Source organism: Sinocyclocheilus rhinocerous, unplaced genomic scaffold, assembly GCF_001515625.1.
Source record: "Sinocyclocheilus rhinocerous isolate Xijiao unplaced genomic scaffold, SAMN03320098_v1.1 scaffold898, whole genome shotgun sequence".
NCBI lineage: Eukaryota > Metazoa > Chordata > Actinopteri > Cypriniformes > Cyprinidae > Sinocyclocheilus > Sinocyclocheilus rhinocerous.
In genome coordinates this window covers 459,671-472,997 of record NW_015652144.1, presented here as the reverse complement: position 1 = coordinate 472,997, position 13,327 = coordinate 459,671, and the positions used below count along the sequence as shown (strand labels likewise).

Below are 13,327 nucleotides of genomic sequence, written 5' to 3'. Positions count from 1 at the left end.
ACAAAAAAACAACAACAACAAAAAAAAAAATGCTTGGGAAAACATATGTGTGCAAATAAATGCAGTGTGTTTCTAAAACGTTTATGTTCCGAGGCAGATTGCTGGCAACAGCCATTTTAGCCCGGCTGAAAAAAACAATAGAAACCATCACAGTATTTTTAATGGTTTTACTGGTTATAATGGGAATTGTATTGGTTTTAATGGTAACTGTAATGGTGCCTGTTGGTCTCTACTGGTAATTGGTCGCCTTCTATTGTTGGCTTGTTAAAACCACTAATGGAACATGTCCCAAAACATACTACAGGAAACCATTTTTTAATGATTTTTATGGTTAAAAGTTGATGGTTTGTAATGTTTATAATGGTATTTGTAGTGGAAACTATTAGAATTTCTGTGATGGTTTCTATTGTTTTCTTCAGCAGGGAGGATAGGCCTAGTTTGTGGTTTGGTCTTAGTGACTTAGGAGTCCTCTTCACTACTCCTAACGTTCCACAGATTTAGGAGCTAGGTTTAGTGCTAAAACGCTTTGTGAAATACACTTAGAGCAAAAATGTAGGAGTCCTGAATTTAGGATTGACACGCCCCTTATTTTTAAGATTTTCTCCTAAATCGGCAAGTTATGAGCTATTTTTAGCCTTAAGATGTTTTGTGAATACGGGCCCAGGTCTTCTAAAGCCATTTCATAGCTTTCTTTGGGGAAAATTGACTACCGACTGAAATTTAAGTCATTAGTAACTTAAAAACATGCCTTTTGAAACCTACGTGTGAGAACGTCTCATATAAATAGGTACTATTGATAAATAGGAACTTAACATAGAACTCACATGCCTTGTCAGTGTGGTAGGTTTGACCTTGCAGAAGAATAAACATTTTTATTCTTTTTATTTATTTTAATTGATATTTTTGTCTTTAAGAGTTGAGGAGAGACTCTTCAGGTTCTCCAAGTTACTGTCAGAAGATCACGTTACTGCTGCAGAGTCCAGCAGTCAAATTCATCACTCACCCAGAGTTCTTCACTGTTCTCCACGCAAATTATGTGAGTTTCCACCACACTACACACTATTCATTCATCTTTCAAAATGTTGGGGTCAGTAAGATTTTTCTTACAGAAGAAAATTAATACACGTTGAATTGTTCAAAATTGACAGTAAAGGCATTTATAATATTTCCAAAAATAAAAAAATCACGATTTCCACAAAAATATACAGCAGCACAACTGTTTTCAACATTGATAATAATAAGAAATGTTTCTTGAGCAGCAAATCAGCATATTAGACTGATTTCTGAAGGATCATGTGACACTGAAGACTGGAGTTATGATGCTGAAAATTCAGCTTTGCATCACAGGAATAAAATAAATTTTTATAATATATTCAAATAGAAAACAGTCATTTTAAATGGTAATAATATTTCACAGTATTGCTGTTTTTACTGTATTTTTGATAAAATAAATGCAGCCTTGGTGAGCATATTTTTTTTTGAAAAACATTAAAAAATCTTGCAGACCCAAAAATTGGTGGTGCACGTGTTTTAATTAAGAAGTTTATGCTAGTGTCATGTTAACATTTTTTTTTTTTTACAGGGGGCGTATCGTATGTTCACAAACAGCTCGTGTCTGAAACACATGGTCCTAAAGATCAGGCGTGATGCCCGAAACTTTGAGCGGTACCAGCACAACCGTGACCTGGTGGCCTTTTTAAATAGGTTTGCTGATGCTCAGCTGGAGCTGCCACGGGGCTGGGAGATCAAAACAGGCCCACAGGGGAAGGTACCTCACATCACGCTCTTCCTAACATCTCACCTCAGTGTCCGTCAAGCCATTATTTCAACTGTCTCTCCTTCACTTTTCTCCGCAGTCGTTCTTTGTAGACCACAACAGCCGTGCCACAACCTTCATTGATCCCAGGATCCCCTTGCAAAACGGCAGATTGCCCAACCACCTGACGCACCGCCAGCACCTGCAGAGATTACGCAGCTACAGCGCAGGAGAGGTCAGACACACTCATAATCTTGAGACAATCTGTCTCCTTTGACTTCATACTGTGCTGATTTCTCCTCACGTAAATGATACAGAAATGACTGTTACATCATTTATTTATTCATTTCCACATTAATTCTAGGCATCTGAGGTGTCGCGCACCCGAGGGGTGTCCTTGTTAGCCAGGCCTGGAAACAGCCTGGTAGCAGCCATTCGAAACCAAAGCCAGCAGGAGCCAGTGCCATTAGGTATGAACCATTCCCAAATAACGGACGGATCAGTTATAGTTGCACTTAGGGCTGGTCGATGTAGCTAAAAAAAAGAGAAAAAAAAATATATATATATTTTTTTTCTGTTCTGAAATAGTTTTAAAAAAAAATTTAAAATAAGTTAAAAGTTAAATTCTTTAAAAGTGGCATTTGTAATGCATAATGTTACAAAATTCAATTTCAAACAAATGCTGTTGTATTGAACTAATCTTGAAAAATGTTTCCCAGTTTCCACAAAAAATAAAGCAGCACAACTGTTTTCAACATTAATAATAATAAATGTTTCTTGAGTAGCAAATCAACATATTAGAATGATTTCTGAAAGATCATGTGACACTGAAGACTGGAGTAATGATGCTGAAACAGGAATAAATTATATTTTAGAATATATTCAAATAGAATGCAGTTATTTTCAATTGTAATAATATTTCACAGCATTACTGTATATTTTATCAAATAAATGCAGCCTTAGTGAGCATAAGAGATTTCTTTCAAAAACATTAAATTAATTATCAATCCCAAACAATAGTTTATTTCTGTTTCATCATAATGGATGTCTTTACATTTATGTATTTGTTCTGAAATGGGTTCAAAAGTAGATTTTAGTAGAAATGTATAGTCCGGATGCAGTATTTAATCAAATAAATTTTGAATGTATCAATATAGCATTGCATAGTTATAAACAGCAATATTAACCAACGTAATAATAACATATTTTAGTGAAGACATTTGAGTGATTAATCAGTGGCTGAAATTTTGGATTTTTTCAAAAACTGATTTGCAGAAAGGAATCAGACTTTGCCAATCTATGGTTGTTTTGACAAAAAATGTAAGCCAGAGACTCTTTAAAAAAAATCCTGATACAAGGAGGGAGCGTGAAATTAGTCCTTTGGCATGTTCTTTAGGGTCCTTAACAGATCAAATCAAATTTACATTAATATCACAATTACCATGATCATAACCAAAGAAACTCAATGTATATACAGTTGAGTTGATATGAATTCTTTTCCATTTGTTTCCCAGCATACAATGATAAGATTGTAGTGTTTTTACGGCAACCGAACATCTTTGAGGTGCTACAGGAACGGCAGCCGAGCCTGGCGAGGAATCACTCGCTCAAGTATGACCCTACACTTTCCTCTGTTACTGTAACAAAATACATCATTAGTGCTTCCAAACAGTTCTCAGTTGTTCGGGTGTGTTTATTATGTCTATACTGAGAAAATCGCCTTTAAAGTTGTCCAAATGAAGCTCTTAGCAATGTATATTACTAATCAAAAATTAAGTTTTGATATATTTACAGTAGGAAATTTACTAAATATCTTTATGGAACATGATCTTTACTTAATGTCCTAATGATTTTTGGCATAGAAGAAAAATCAATAATTTTGACCCATACAATGTATTTTTGGCTATTGCTACAAATATACCCTAGTGGTCCAGGGTCACATTTTACAGTTCACACACATCTATTTTTACTCGCAAATGTTTGAGCCCTAAATATGTGTCTCTCACCACCTTCTTTAGACACATTAGCCCATATTTAGCAGTGGGATAGGATCCGAGATGGATGTTAACACCAGTTAAATTGCTCTTAAATTGATTTATTTACATGAAGAACCTCAAGTTTGCAAGGAAAGTCCAGTCGTAGTTCATTGACATGATGATCCTTCAGAAATCATTCTAATATGCTGATTTTCTACTCAAGATTTTTTTTTTATTATTATTATCGTTTTTGCTAAAAAAAAAAATGTCTATTACTCCCTCTTTTAAGTTTTTTTTGTAAAGAACTTAAAATATTAGATGACTCATTGATTTCAATCACTAGAAACAAGAAATGTATACAAACGTCTCTCATATTAAAAAATGTTATTTGTAAAATGTAATGTTTTACCCTCCATGATGTATATTTGTTATATGTATCCCCCATTTTTGTTTGTGTTCTGTTTGATGTTAAGTATCTCTGTATGTTTGTTTTTGAAAGAGAGAAAAAAAAAAAAACATTTTTGCTGCTTATTAATGTTTTTGTGGAAACAAAAAAAGAAGTCTTTGATGAACGAAGTCTAAAAAAAAACAAAAACAGCATTTATTTGAAATACAAATATTTTGAACCTTATTAATGTATGTGTCCTTGATGGATCAAAGTATTCACTTCAATTTACAAAAACTTTTGAATGTTAATGTATGCATATGTACTGTAATGTGTACTGAGCAAATACTAAATATGTTAACAAATGCTAAAAAATAGTATCTGCCAGATAAATGTCCTACAGTTCTCACTTCGTGTTGTTTTTTAGATTGATCGTCAGAAGGGACTTCATTTGCACAACTTTAAAGACAATTTTCTCAATATTTAGATTTTTTTGCACCCTCAGATTCCAGATTTTCAAATAGTTGTATCTCGGCCAAATATTGTCCTATCATAACAAAAAATGGACCCTTATGACTGGTTTTGTGGTCCAGGGTCACATGTTATTAATGCTGAAAACAGTTGTGTTTTCATATTTTCATGAAAACAGTGATAATTTTTTTTCAGGATATTTTGAATTAATAGAACGTTTAAAAGAACAGCACTTACTTTTTTAATAATAATTTAATACATCCTTGTTGAATAAATGTATTGACTGACCCCAAGCTTTTGAACAACTGTTTATGTGTGCTCGCAAATAAGTAACTGACCGAAATGGGATTTTCAGTAGCCAATAGGAAGCAGATATCTAGATACGATCAATGGATAATTACAGAAAATTCAGTTGTTTTTGACAGCTATCTCAATGTCAAAAATGTACCTAAATTTACTCTATTGCAATATTACAAGAACAAAATGAGACATGAATGAAATTAAATGGCTTAAATTAATGTTTAATAATTAATCATTTTTAATTTTAATTTTAATAAAAATAATTAATTTTCACACATTGTTTACTTAAAATTCAAAAATATGTGTATATGTTATGAACAGAAAAAAAGAATTAAACAAAGGACATCTGTTAATCAATTAAGCGGCCCTAGTAATCTTGAAGTAATCCCAAATATCAGTCGATTTGTTGGCCAGACCAATCTATCAGTCTAACACTTATCAGAATACAATATCCTGTAAAGTATGAACTGTAAAAGAAACATGTTCATTGTTACCCTGTCTGCAGAGCCACGGATCTCAGTGATCTGGAGTACCTGGATGAGGAGTTTCATCAGAGCTTACAGTGGATGAAGGACAATGACATCACAGATGTGCTGGATCTCACCTTCACTGTCAATGAGGAAGTGTTCGGACAGGTGGGAGAAACTAATCCTGCCTTAATATATGTGTGTGTGTATATATATATATATATATATATATGTATGTATGTATGTATGTGTGTGTATATATATATATTACAGTGTTGGGGAAAGATGAAATGAATAAGCCTCAGGCTGAAGGGAAAGTAAATTTACGTCCGTAGAGTAGAATGCAGAAGAAGACATTTCAAATCAATAAATTGGAAAAAAAAGTAACTTGTGTTACTTATTTGAAAAAGTAACTCAGATATTCTCTTGTAAATTAAAAAGTAATGCGTTACTTTACTAGTTACTTGAAAAAAGTAATCTGATTATGTAACTCGCATTACTTGTAATGCGTTACCCCCAACACTGTGTATATATATATATATATACACAAATTTTTTTATATAATTCTAATTCTATTGTAATATTAAATATATTACATTTTTTGGGCATCAATAATAGCATAAATTTGTTTCTATTTTGTAATAAACAGCTGCCTAAAGATTGCTGTGGTTTATAAAAATTAGGGAAAGTGGAGTGAATTAATCAAAAAATATCTTTACGTCAGGTGACTGAGCGGGAGCTGAAGTCTGGCGGGACAAACTTGCAGGTGACAGAGAAGAATAAGAAGGAGTATATCGAGCGGATGGTGAAGTGGAGGGTGGAGCGCGGTGTCGTCCAGCAGACGCAGGCTCTGGTCCGGGGCTTTTACGAGGTAAACATGCTTCTCATCTGATTTACTCTCTGCCCGTTTACTGTTAAGTGCTGTCCAAGTAGCCTTCATTTAACCTCTGACCTCTGTGTGTGTGTGTGTGTGTGTGTAGGTGGTGGACTCCCGTCTGGTGTCTGTGTTTGATGCCAGAGAGCTGGAGCTGGTTATTGCAGGAACAGCAGAGATTGATTTAAATGACTGGAGAAACAACACAGAGTACAGAGGAGGTGAGAGGACATACTTAAACCTACATACACACCAATACAAAAATACATACAACATAAAGACACTTGATATTATGGCCGTGCCAATAAAATCCATATGTTGAAAGATACAAGTATATATTGAATCATGATTCTTTTTCTCATTATATTGCATTGTCATTTCAAGACCTTGAATTCATTATATTTTATATATTTTATTTATGTTTTCATCATATAATTTCCTACATTTCAGTGAATGAATAAGCGGGTCAGTGATTTTCAGTGCTGTCAGAGATGCTTCTATGGGAAAAGTGAAAAATTCTAGTTGTATTTGAACTCTCTCCTGGTTGTCGTCAGGTTATCATGATGGGCATATTGTGATCCGGTGGTTCTGGGGTGCGGTGGAGCGCTTCAATAATGAACAGAGACTGCGTCTGCTGCAGTTTGTGACGGGCACCTCCAGCGTGCCGTACGAGGGCTTCACCGCGCTGCGCGGGAGCAACGGCCTGCGACGCTTCTGCATCGAGAAATGGGGCAAGATCACATCGCTCCCGAGGTACGGTGACACACTCTTTCATCTTTCACAATTCTGATGTTGATTTGAGCTGGTGTGGGAAATGTTTAACATGAATTCAGAGAATATCAATAATGAAAGATACAGGCCCTCTAAGGAATGCAAGCATTAGATTGTTCTACAAATGTTTCTTCCAAACTCCTTCTGCAATATTAAGATAAATAGCGTTTGCAAATCATTTTACTTTAATTTTATGATTTTTTTTTTCATTTTCCGTCCAAATGAAATAAGATATGAAAAATTATCAAAATTATAAACCTGTCCTTTGAATTTTCAGTCATGAAAAAAAGAATTCAAATAGGCAACAAAAATGTGTAAAAGATATAAAAATATATATTGCTCTTGCTATTTTATTTTTATAATATATTCCAGATTTATTTTACTTTGAAATGGTTTGACTTGCACTTTTTTAATGTATTTGTCAAGAGTCTGAAAAATATTCGCCTTCATGATATTTGCTTTTTTTTAATATAAAATTTTGTTTTCCGTGGTTAAGCATTAGTGCAAACTCTAGCAAATCAAAATTAACAATATAAATAATTCTAAAATGAACAGTAATTAATATAAATCGTTTAAAATTAACATTAACTCTTTTAATAATATTAATAAATTTAAAAAAAATTTTATATTATCATTTAATGTTAATTTTAAATCATATTGTTTATTTAAAATGAACATTACATAATAATTTAAATAACTTAAAATTTATAATATATAATAAACCATATATAAAATATTTTAATATAATAATATTAACATTAATAATATAAGAATATAAATAATTAAAATTTTATAGTATTTATTAATATAATTTAAGATAAACATTAATAATATAAACTTTTTTTTTTTTTTTGACGTTGTTGTCATCAATGATAAAAACATGACCAGACCTGAAAACAGATTGGTCTTGATTTTAGAGACTCGAGGCCAATCCACATGAGACTGTCAGTCAGGCTGCTGATGTGTCATGTCTGGTTTCTCAGGGCGCACACATGCTTTAACCGTCTGGATCTTCCGCCGTATCCATCCTACACCATGTTGTACGAGAAACTGCTGATTGCTGTGGAAGAGACCAGCACTTTTGGCCTTGAGTGAGGACTTGACGCATAAAACACCTTCCTCCCGGTGACCTTTCCATGTACACCGTATGTAATTATCTACTAGCGCGGATCGTGTCCTGTGTCCGTTTCTTTGGTTTGTTCAGGACACCACTGCATGCATCAGTCACCTGCGCGGGTGGACAGTGTGTAACGGGTATGCAATAGTGAAAGAGAAGCCTTCAACCTGCTTTAACACTCAGGACCTCGACCTCCGCTGGAGTCGCTCTCAGTTCACACATCATCATTTCACCGCAAACCGTCAGGGCCAGCATCCTTTCTGTTGGTGCATTTTCACATTGACAAGAACTGTAAAGTTAAAACCAAATATGTTCACAGAAAATATCTGATCGAGGTGCCGTAATCTCACCGAACACGGCATCATCACAGGAAGTGACGTCACTTCGCAGGAGTCAAAGTGGAAATGGCAAGCCTGAGCCTTGATTTGACACTTTTGATTTATTCATTTGTACTAATCAATACATTTAAATATTAAAATCATTAAAGCATCAGACATGTTTAAGGATGTTTAAGGCTTCATGCTGTCTTGTTTGTAATGTTTGAATGAATTTCAATGAATTTACGTATTTGGGTTTAAAAACCCAACATGTGATGTTTACTAAAATGGCGAAACACAACAAATCCAATCAGAATATATTTCATGTTTATTATACAGCTGTGTGGAGCGGGATTTTAAACCAATGAGATTGCACTGTGGGCGGAGCCATCCAGCGTAACAAAACATAAAAACAAAGAACTGAAAATATCTTGTTCGTTGCGTTTAGATAAGACACTGTGTAAAGGTGCATTCATGGTAACGGCGATTTATAGTGATTTGAGCCAACAGGAGCAACAACAACCAGTGATGATGCGATGTGGGCGTGTACTTTATGTAAATGAGTAATGCAATGCACTGCCAATAGGAATGAAGACATCTCGGAAGTAAATGCTCATAATGAGCAGTTTCATGTGATTCTTTATGCACTACTGCAGTTTATATAAACTGTTTCCTTGAGCATGTTAATTTTTAGTGTTACAATGGAATGATACTTTGTTTTTATTTATTGTATTTTTATGTATTTATTTCAGTTTTCAAAATCAGATCATGGGTGTTACTGTCTGCGCTCCCATTGGCAGTTGCTGCATCACATTTGTTGCTCATTTGCATAAAGTTAAAATGTTTGTCTAAACTTTGTCGCATCGCCATCTCTCACTGTCTCGCTTAAAATTTACTTAAAATTTCCTGATGCCATAATATGCACTCGCTTTCCCTAACGTTTATGAAATGTGTTTTTGCTTTTCTATTTATATGATGTCATTTTATGGCTTAAATTGGTGAGGGGATTGAAAGAAATGACAGACTAAATAGTAAAAATTGTGTACCACACGTCATGTTCTTCAGAGCGTTTCAGCTGTTTGTGTATTTGAAGAGCAATGGGTCATTTATTCAAAAAGGAAATTGGTTTAAATGTCAGGACACGGTTCTTTGAAATGTCAGAGTTGTTCGTTCTGTGGTTGGTTTATTGACGACTAGATTCGATTACTGTGCTGAAGTTTTGATTATTGCTCATGTTTACATTTTAAGATGATGTGAATGTGTGTATTATACATTAAGATGCTCATAAATTGTCTTAACATGATGCTATTTAAAGGTGCATGTGTTTCTGTCTAATCCACACTTGATGAATCGGTCTTTTACTTTTGTCTCCTAATATTTTCTAAATGGGAACATTCACCCCTAAAAAAAACTTTGTTTGAATATGCAGAAGAGTGGGAAAGTCATACAGATTCAATTATTATGTTTTCCTGAAGTTTTCATTTTTGAGTGAACTGTCTTTTTAATGTGGTGGTGATGAAGAACAAGCAATCACGGCTTTTGATCGTGTCTGAAATGTAATTCTGCTAAAAACAATTGCAGCTCAAAATGAACAACACTCAGCTTAAGATATTAGGAATGTAGAAAGTGAATTTGTATTATTTATCCCAATTAAGAAATTATAAAATGTCTGTATATCACACGTGTACACACTTGCTTGAACGGTCCATGTAAAATCTCAATTTTAAAATGTGATGAATCAATTCAACAGCCAACAATTCATCTTTTTTTTAAAAAACATGTCTTCATACTTACTATTTGCATAATGTTAGTTTTCTCAAATGTATATTACTATGCATATTTGGTTGGAATTGTAAGAAATGCTACTCTTTGGCGCTTGTGGAGGACGTTTCTTCATTTGTCAAGACACTGGCAGCCATTTGACAATGTGAGAGAAATGAGGAGAAGGTTCTGGAACATACTGCCTCTCTATAAACATGGCATTCTGGGAGATGCAGAAGGGTTTGGCTCCTGCTTCCACCTCGGACACATACACTAGCCTGCTTGTGTCTTTTTACACTTTAATCTATGTGTATGGAAGAGAATAAAAGCGGAAAATGTACAAATGTTTTGAATTGTGTATTGAGGACACTTATAGCGCCTCTCTCAGGCTGAGCTCTGTAACTACAGCATAACACTGTTAACGAATGTCAATAAACAATCACTTTCTAATGCAGAAGCTGAATCTTGATCCATCGGATGTGGTTGTAAATCTTGCTGAATCTGGAAAATTTTACTATTTCTTAGTAAAATTATATATTAACGTTTATATGGATAGTACAGTCTGAGAAGTCCCAATGCCGCTTTAAGCAGGTTAGACGCCATTGAATTTAAGGTCCTAGCTCATGTAATTTTCACAACTCGCAACTTTAAAACTGTTTTATGGAGATTTTGTCTACTGAAAGGTTTTTGTTTTTCAGAAATATGTTTCGTCAACTGAACAATCCATTTAACGCCCTGTACTCAAGTCCTTTCCAGCCTCGTTTCATTCCCGTCAAAAATAATGTATAATTAATTTATAAATTAAAATATGTAAGTGTATGTATCTATAGCCTACTATGTGTAACGTTATACAGAATCAAGTATTTGCATAGCCTCTATTGCATTTAATTAAAAGGGGTTTCGCTTGTTTAAAGGGGTCATATGTTGCTGCTAAAAAGAACATTATTTTGTGTATTTGGTGTAATGAAATGTGTTTATGCGGTTTAAAGTTCAAAAAACACATTATTTTCCACATACTGTACATTATTGTTTCTCCTCTATGCCCCGCCTTTTTGAAACGCGTCGATTTTTACAAAGCTCATCGGTCTGAAAAAGCGAGGTGTGCTGTGATTGGCCAGCTATCCAGTGCATTGTGATTGGCCGAATACCTCAAGCGTGAGACGGAAATGTTACGCCCCTCACATACTGTTGATGCCGTCTCCCGGCCGGAGCGACGAGACAAAAACATTAATACCCATTACAAACGAGGCATTTGTTGCATCCAGTGGGTACATAATTACTGATTATAATATATACCGTCTTTTTATGCATTGCGTTGCATCGCGCCGCATCGCGCCGCGTAAACATAAAACTCTGTCTGCTAGTGAGGTAGAAATGTGTGGGCGTGTTAGAACGAGCCGTTTTAGGAGGGTGTGGTTAACGCTTAACTTTTATAAAGAATATCTCTTTGGTTTTGAGACTTTAGTGTTTGCAACTTTACAGATCTTCTTTATGCACCAAGAGCTTGTAACACTCCAAAGAGAAAGGAAAAATTGAAATCGCATCATATGACCCCTTTAATGCATTTCACAAATATTGCACATTGAAGAGGAAAAAATTAAAAATTATGGTGTTTTAGCAAATGTTATGCAATTTCTTTCCCTCTTCCCTCAATTGACCCAATTTAGTACCTTCACAGTCTCCCTTCTCATACTTTTGTTATTCCTGTAATATTCAAGAAAACCTCAAGCCATCCGAGATGGCTTGAGACAAGTCAGCACATCTTTCTACAACCATATAATCTACAAAAAAATAAAAAATATATAAAAAACTTGATGTCATTTAATGAAGGAATTATACATTTCAATGGTTAAAACACTGTGATGTAATATAAAATATATTGCAAAATCAGATGAAAACAGATTGGAGGAAGTATTTATGTGCATGGATGTTTTGGCAGATGGAAGTGAAGACAGATGGTCCCCAGAGCTCAGTGGAATATGAGGATATTCCTGGAGCAGGAGCGGGTGGTTTTTGGGGGATAACGGTGGGATTTTTGAAGGGTTTGAGACATGAAGCCCCAACTCGGTCTGGAACCAAGGTTTAGTCAGATTCAAAACAGATTCATAGAGAACTGAAGAGCAGAACTCTACTGCTAGCGTACTCTATACTAGCCTACTGCACTACTGCATACTGTTTCACATACTATCTCTAAAATTATTGTGTGCATAATCAATATGCATTATCCACCAATAAATGTTTTAAACTGTAGTATGATGCATTGTTGCATCTTAGAAATACAATGGCTGAATTCAGAATAGCATACTGCTCATTCTACTTGTGCAACATATGTATTCTGAGTAATTTGTCAGTGTAAACATGAAAAGCCATTTAAGTGCATTGCATTGTGGGCTACAATATTTTACGCAGTGTACTGTAGCTGTGCATTTTGGCAAATATACCCTTACGAAAAATAAGTTTTCTAAACTAAAATATAGGAAAGTATACTTTTAGTCTACTTTTTATGTACTTCTCAGAAATGGGCTTTATGTACTTCTCAGAAATATATGAGTGCGCTTGCGCGTGCCTCAAAAGAGGGCTTACAATGACTTACAAAGATATATAACAGCTAAGTTACAAGTGTATGCACTACTTGCTTTATGCAAGCACTATATAGGATAAATCACTATACAGGATTTACCCTATTATACTTTATCGACAAGAATTGATAGGTGAAACAACAAACAGCCACCCACAAATAGTCTATAAACAAAGCATCAGGCTGTCTTTGAGTTCACATGAACAACGGTTAAAGTTACTCGTCGTCAGGCTACAGAAGAACACCATAATTCCTCCGTTCAATTAGGCCTAAGACATCGAGAGTCACGCAGACCCATAACAACCCAGCCACAACACATAATTGCAAATAACATGCCTTACCTTAACACAGAATCGACCACAGAGTCCAACGTTTATATTTTTTCTACGAATCTTCATGTACTAAACATGAGTGGAATTTGCAAATATCAGTCTGAAATGGTAAATAACAGCCATCATAAATGCTCCTCGAGCCAATTTGTTTACCGGGGCTTCAACTGCATTAGTAAACTTAATTAGCATCACATGGATATGCTAGATGAAACTGACGAAGCG

General features: G+C 34.7%; 1 protein-coding gene across 1 annotated transcript in view; it reads left to right on the top strand.

The window, feature by feature from the left end:
- hecw1b (HECT, C2 and WW domain containing E3 ubiquitin protein ligase 1b) overlaps positions 1-10,628 on the top strand; it is a 39,424-nt gene extending 28,796 nt beyond the window's left edge. Inside the window, exons 13-22 of the mRNA XM_016519200.1 lie at positions 915-1,036; positions 1,583-1,768; positions 1,857-1,991; positions 2,121-2,226; positions 3,271-3,367; positions 5,394-5,523; positions 6,080-6,226; positions 6,336-6,450; positions 6,784-6,982; positions 7,984-10,628. Of these exons, the coding sequence (XP_016374686.1) occupies positions 915-1,036; positions 1,583-1,768; positions 1,857-1,991; positions 2,121-2,226; positions 3,271-3,367; positions 5,394-5,523; positions 6,080-6,226; positions 6,336-6,450; positions 6,784-6,982; positions 7,984-8,095 (1,349 nt within the window). The 3' untranslated portion in view covers positions 8,096-10,628. The remainder of the gene's footprint in view (positions 1-914; positions 1,037-1,582; positions 1,769-1,856; positions 1,992-2,120; positions 2,227-3,270; positions 3,368-5,393; positions 5,524-6,079; positions 6,227-6,335; positions 6,451-6,783; positions 6,983-7,983) is intronic.
- The last annotated feature ends 2,699 nt before the right edge of the window (positions 10,629-13,327 follow it).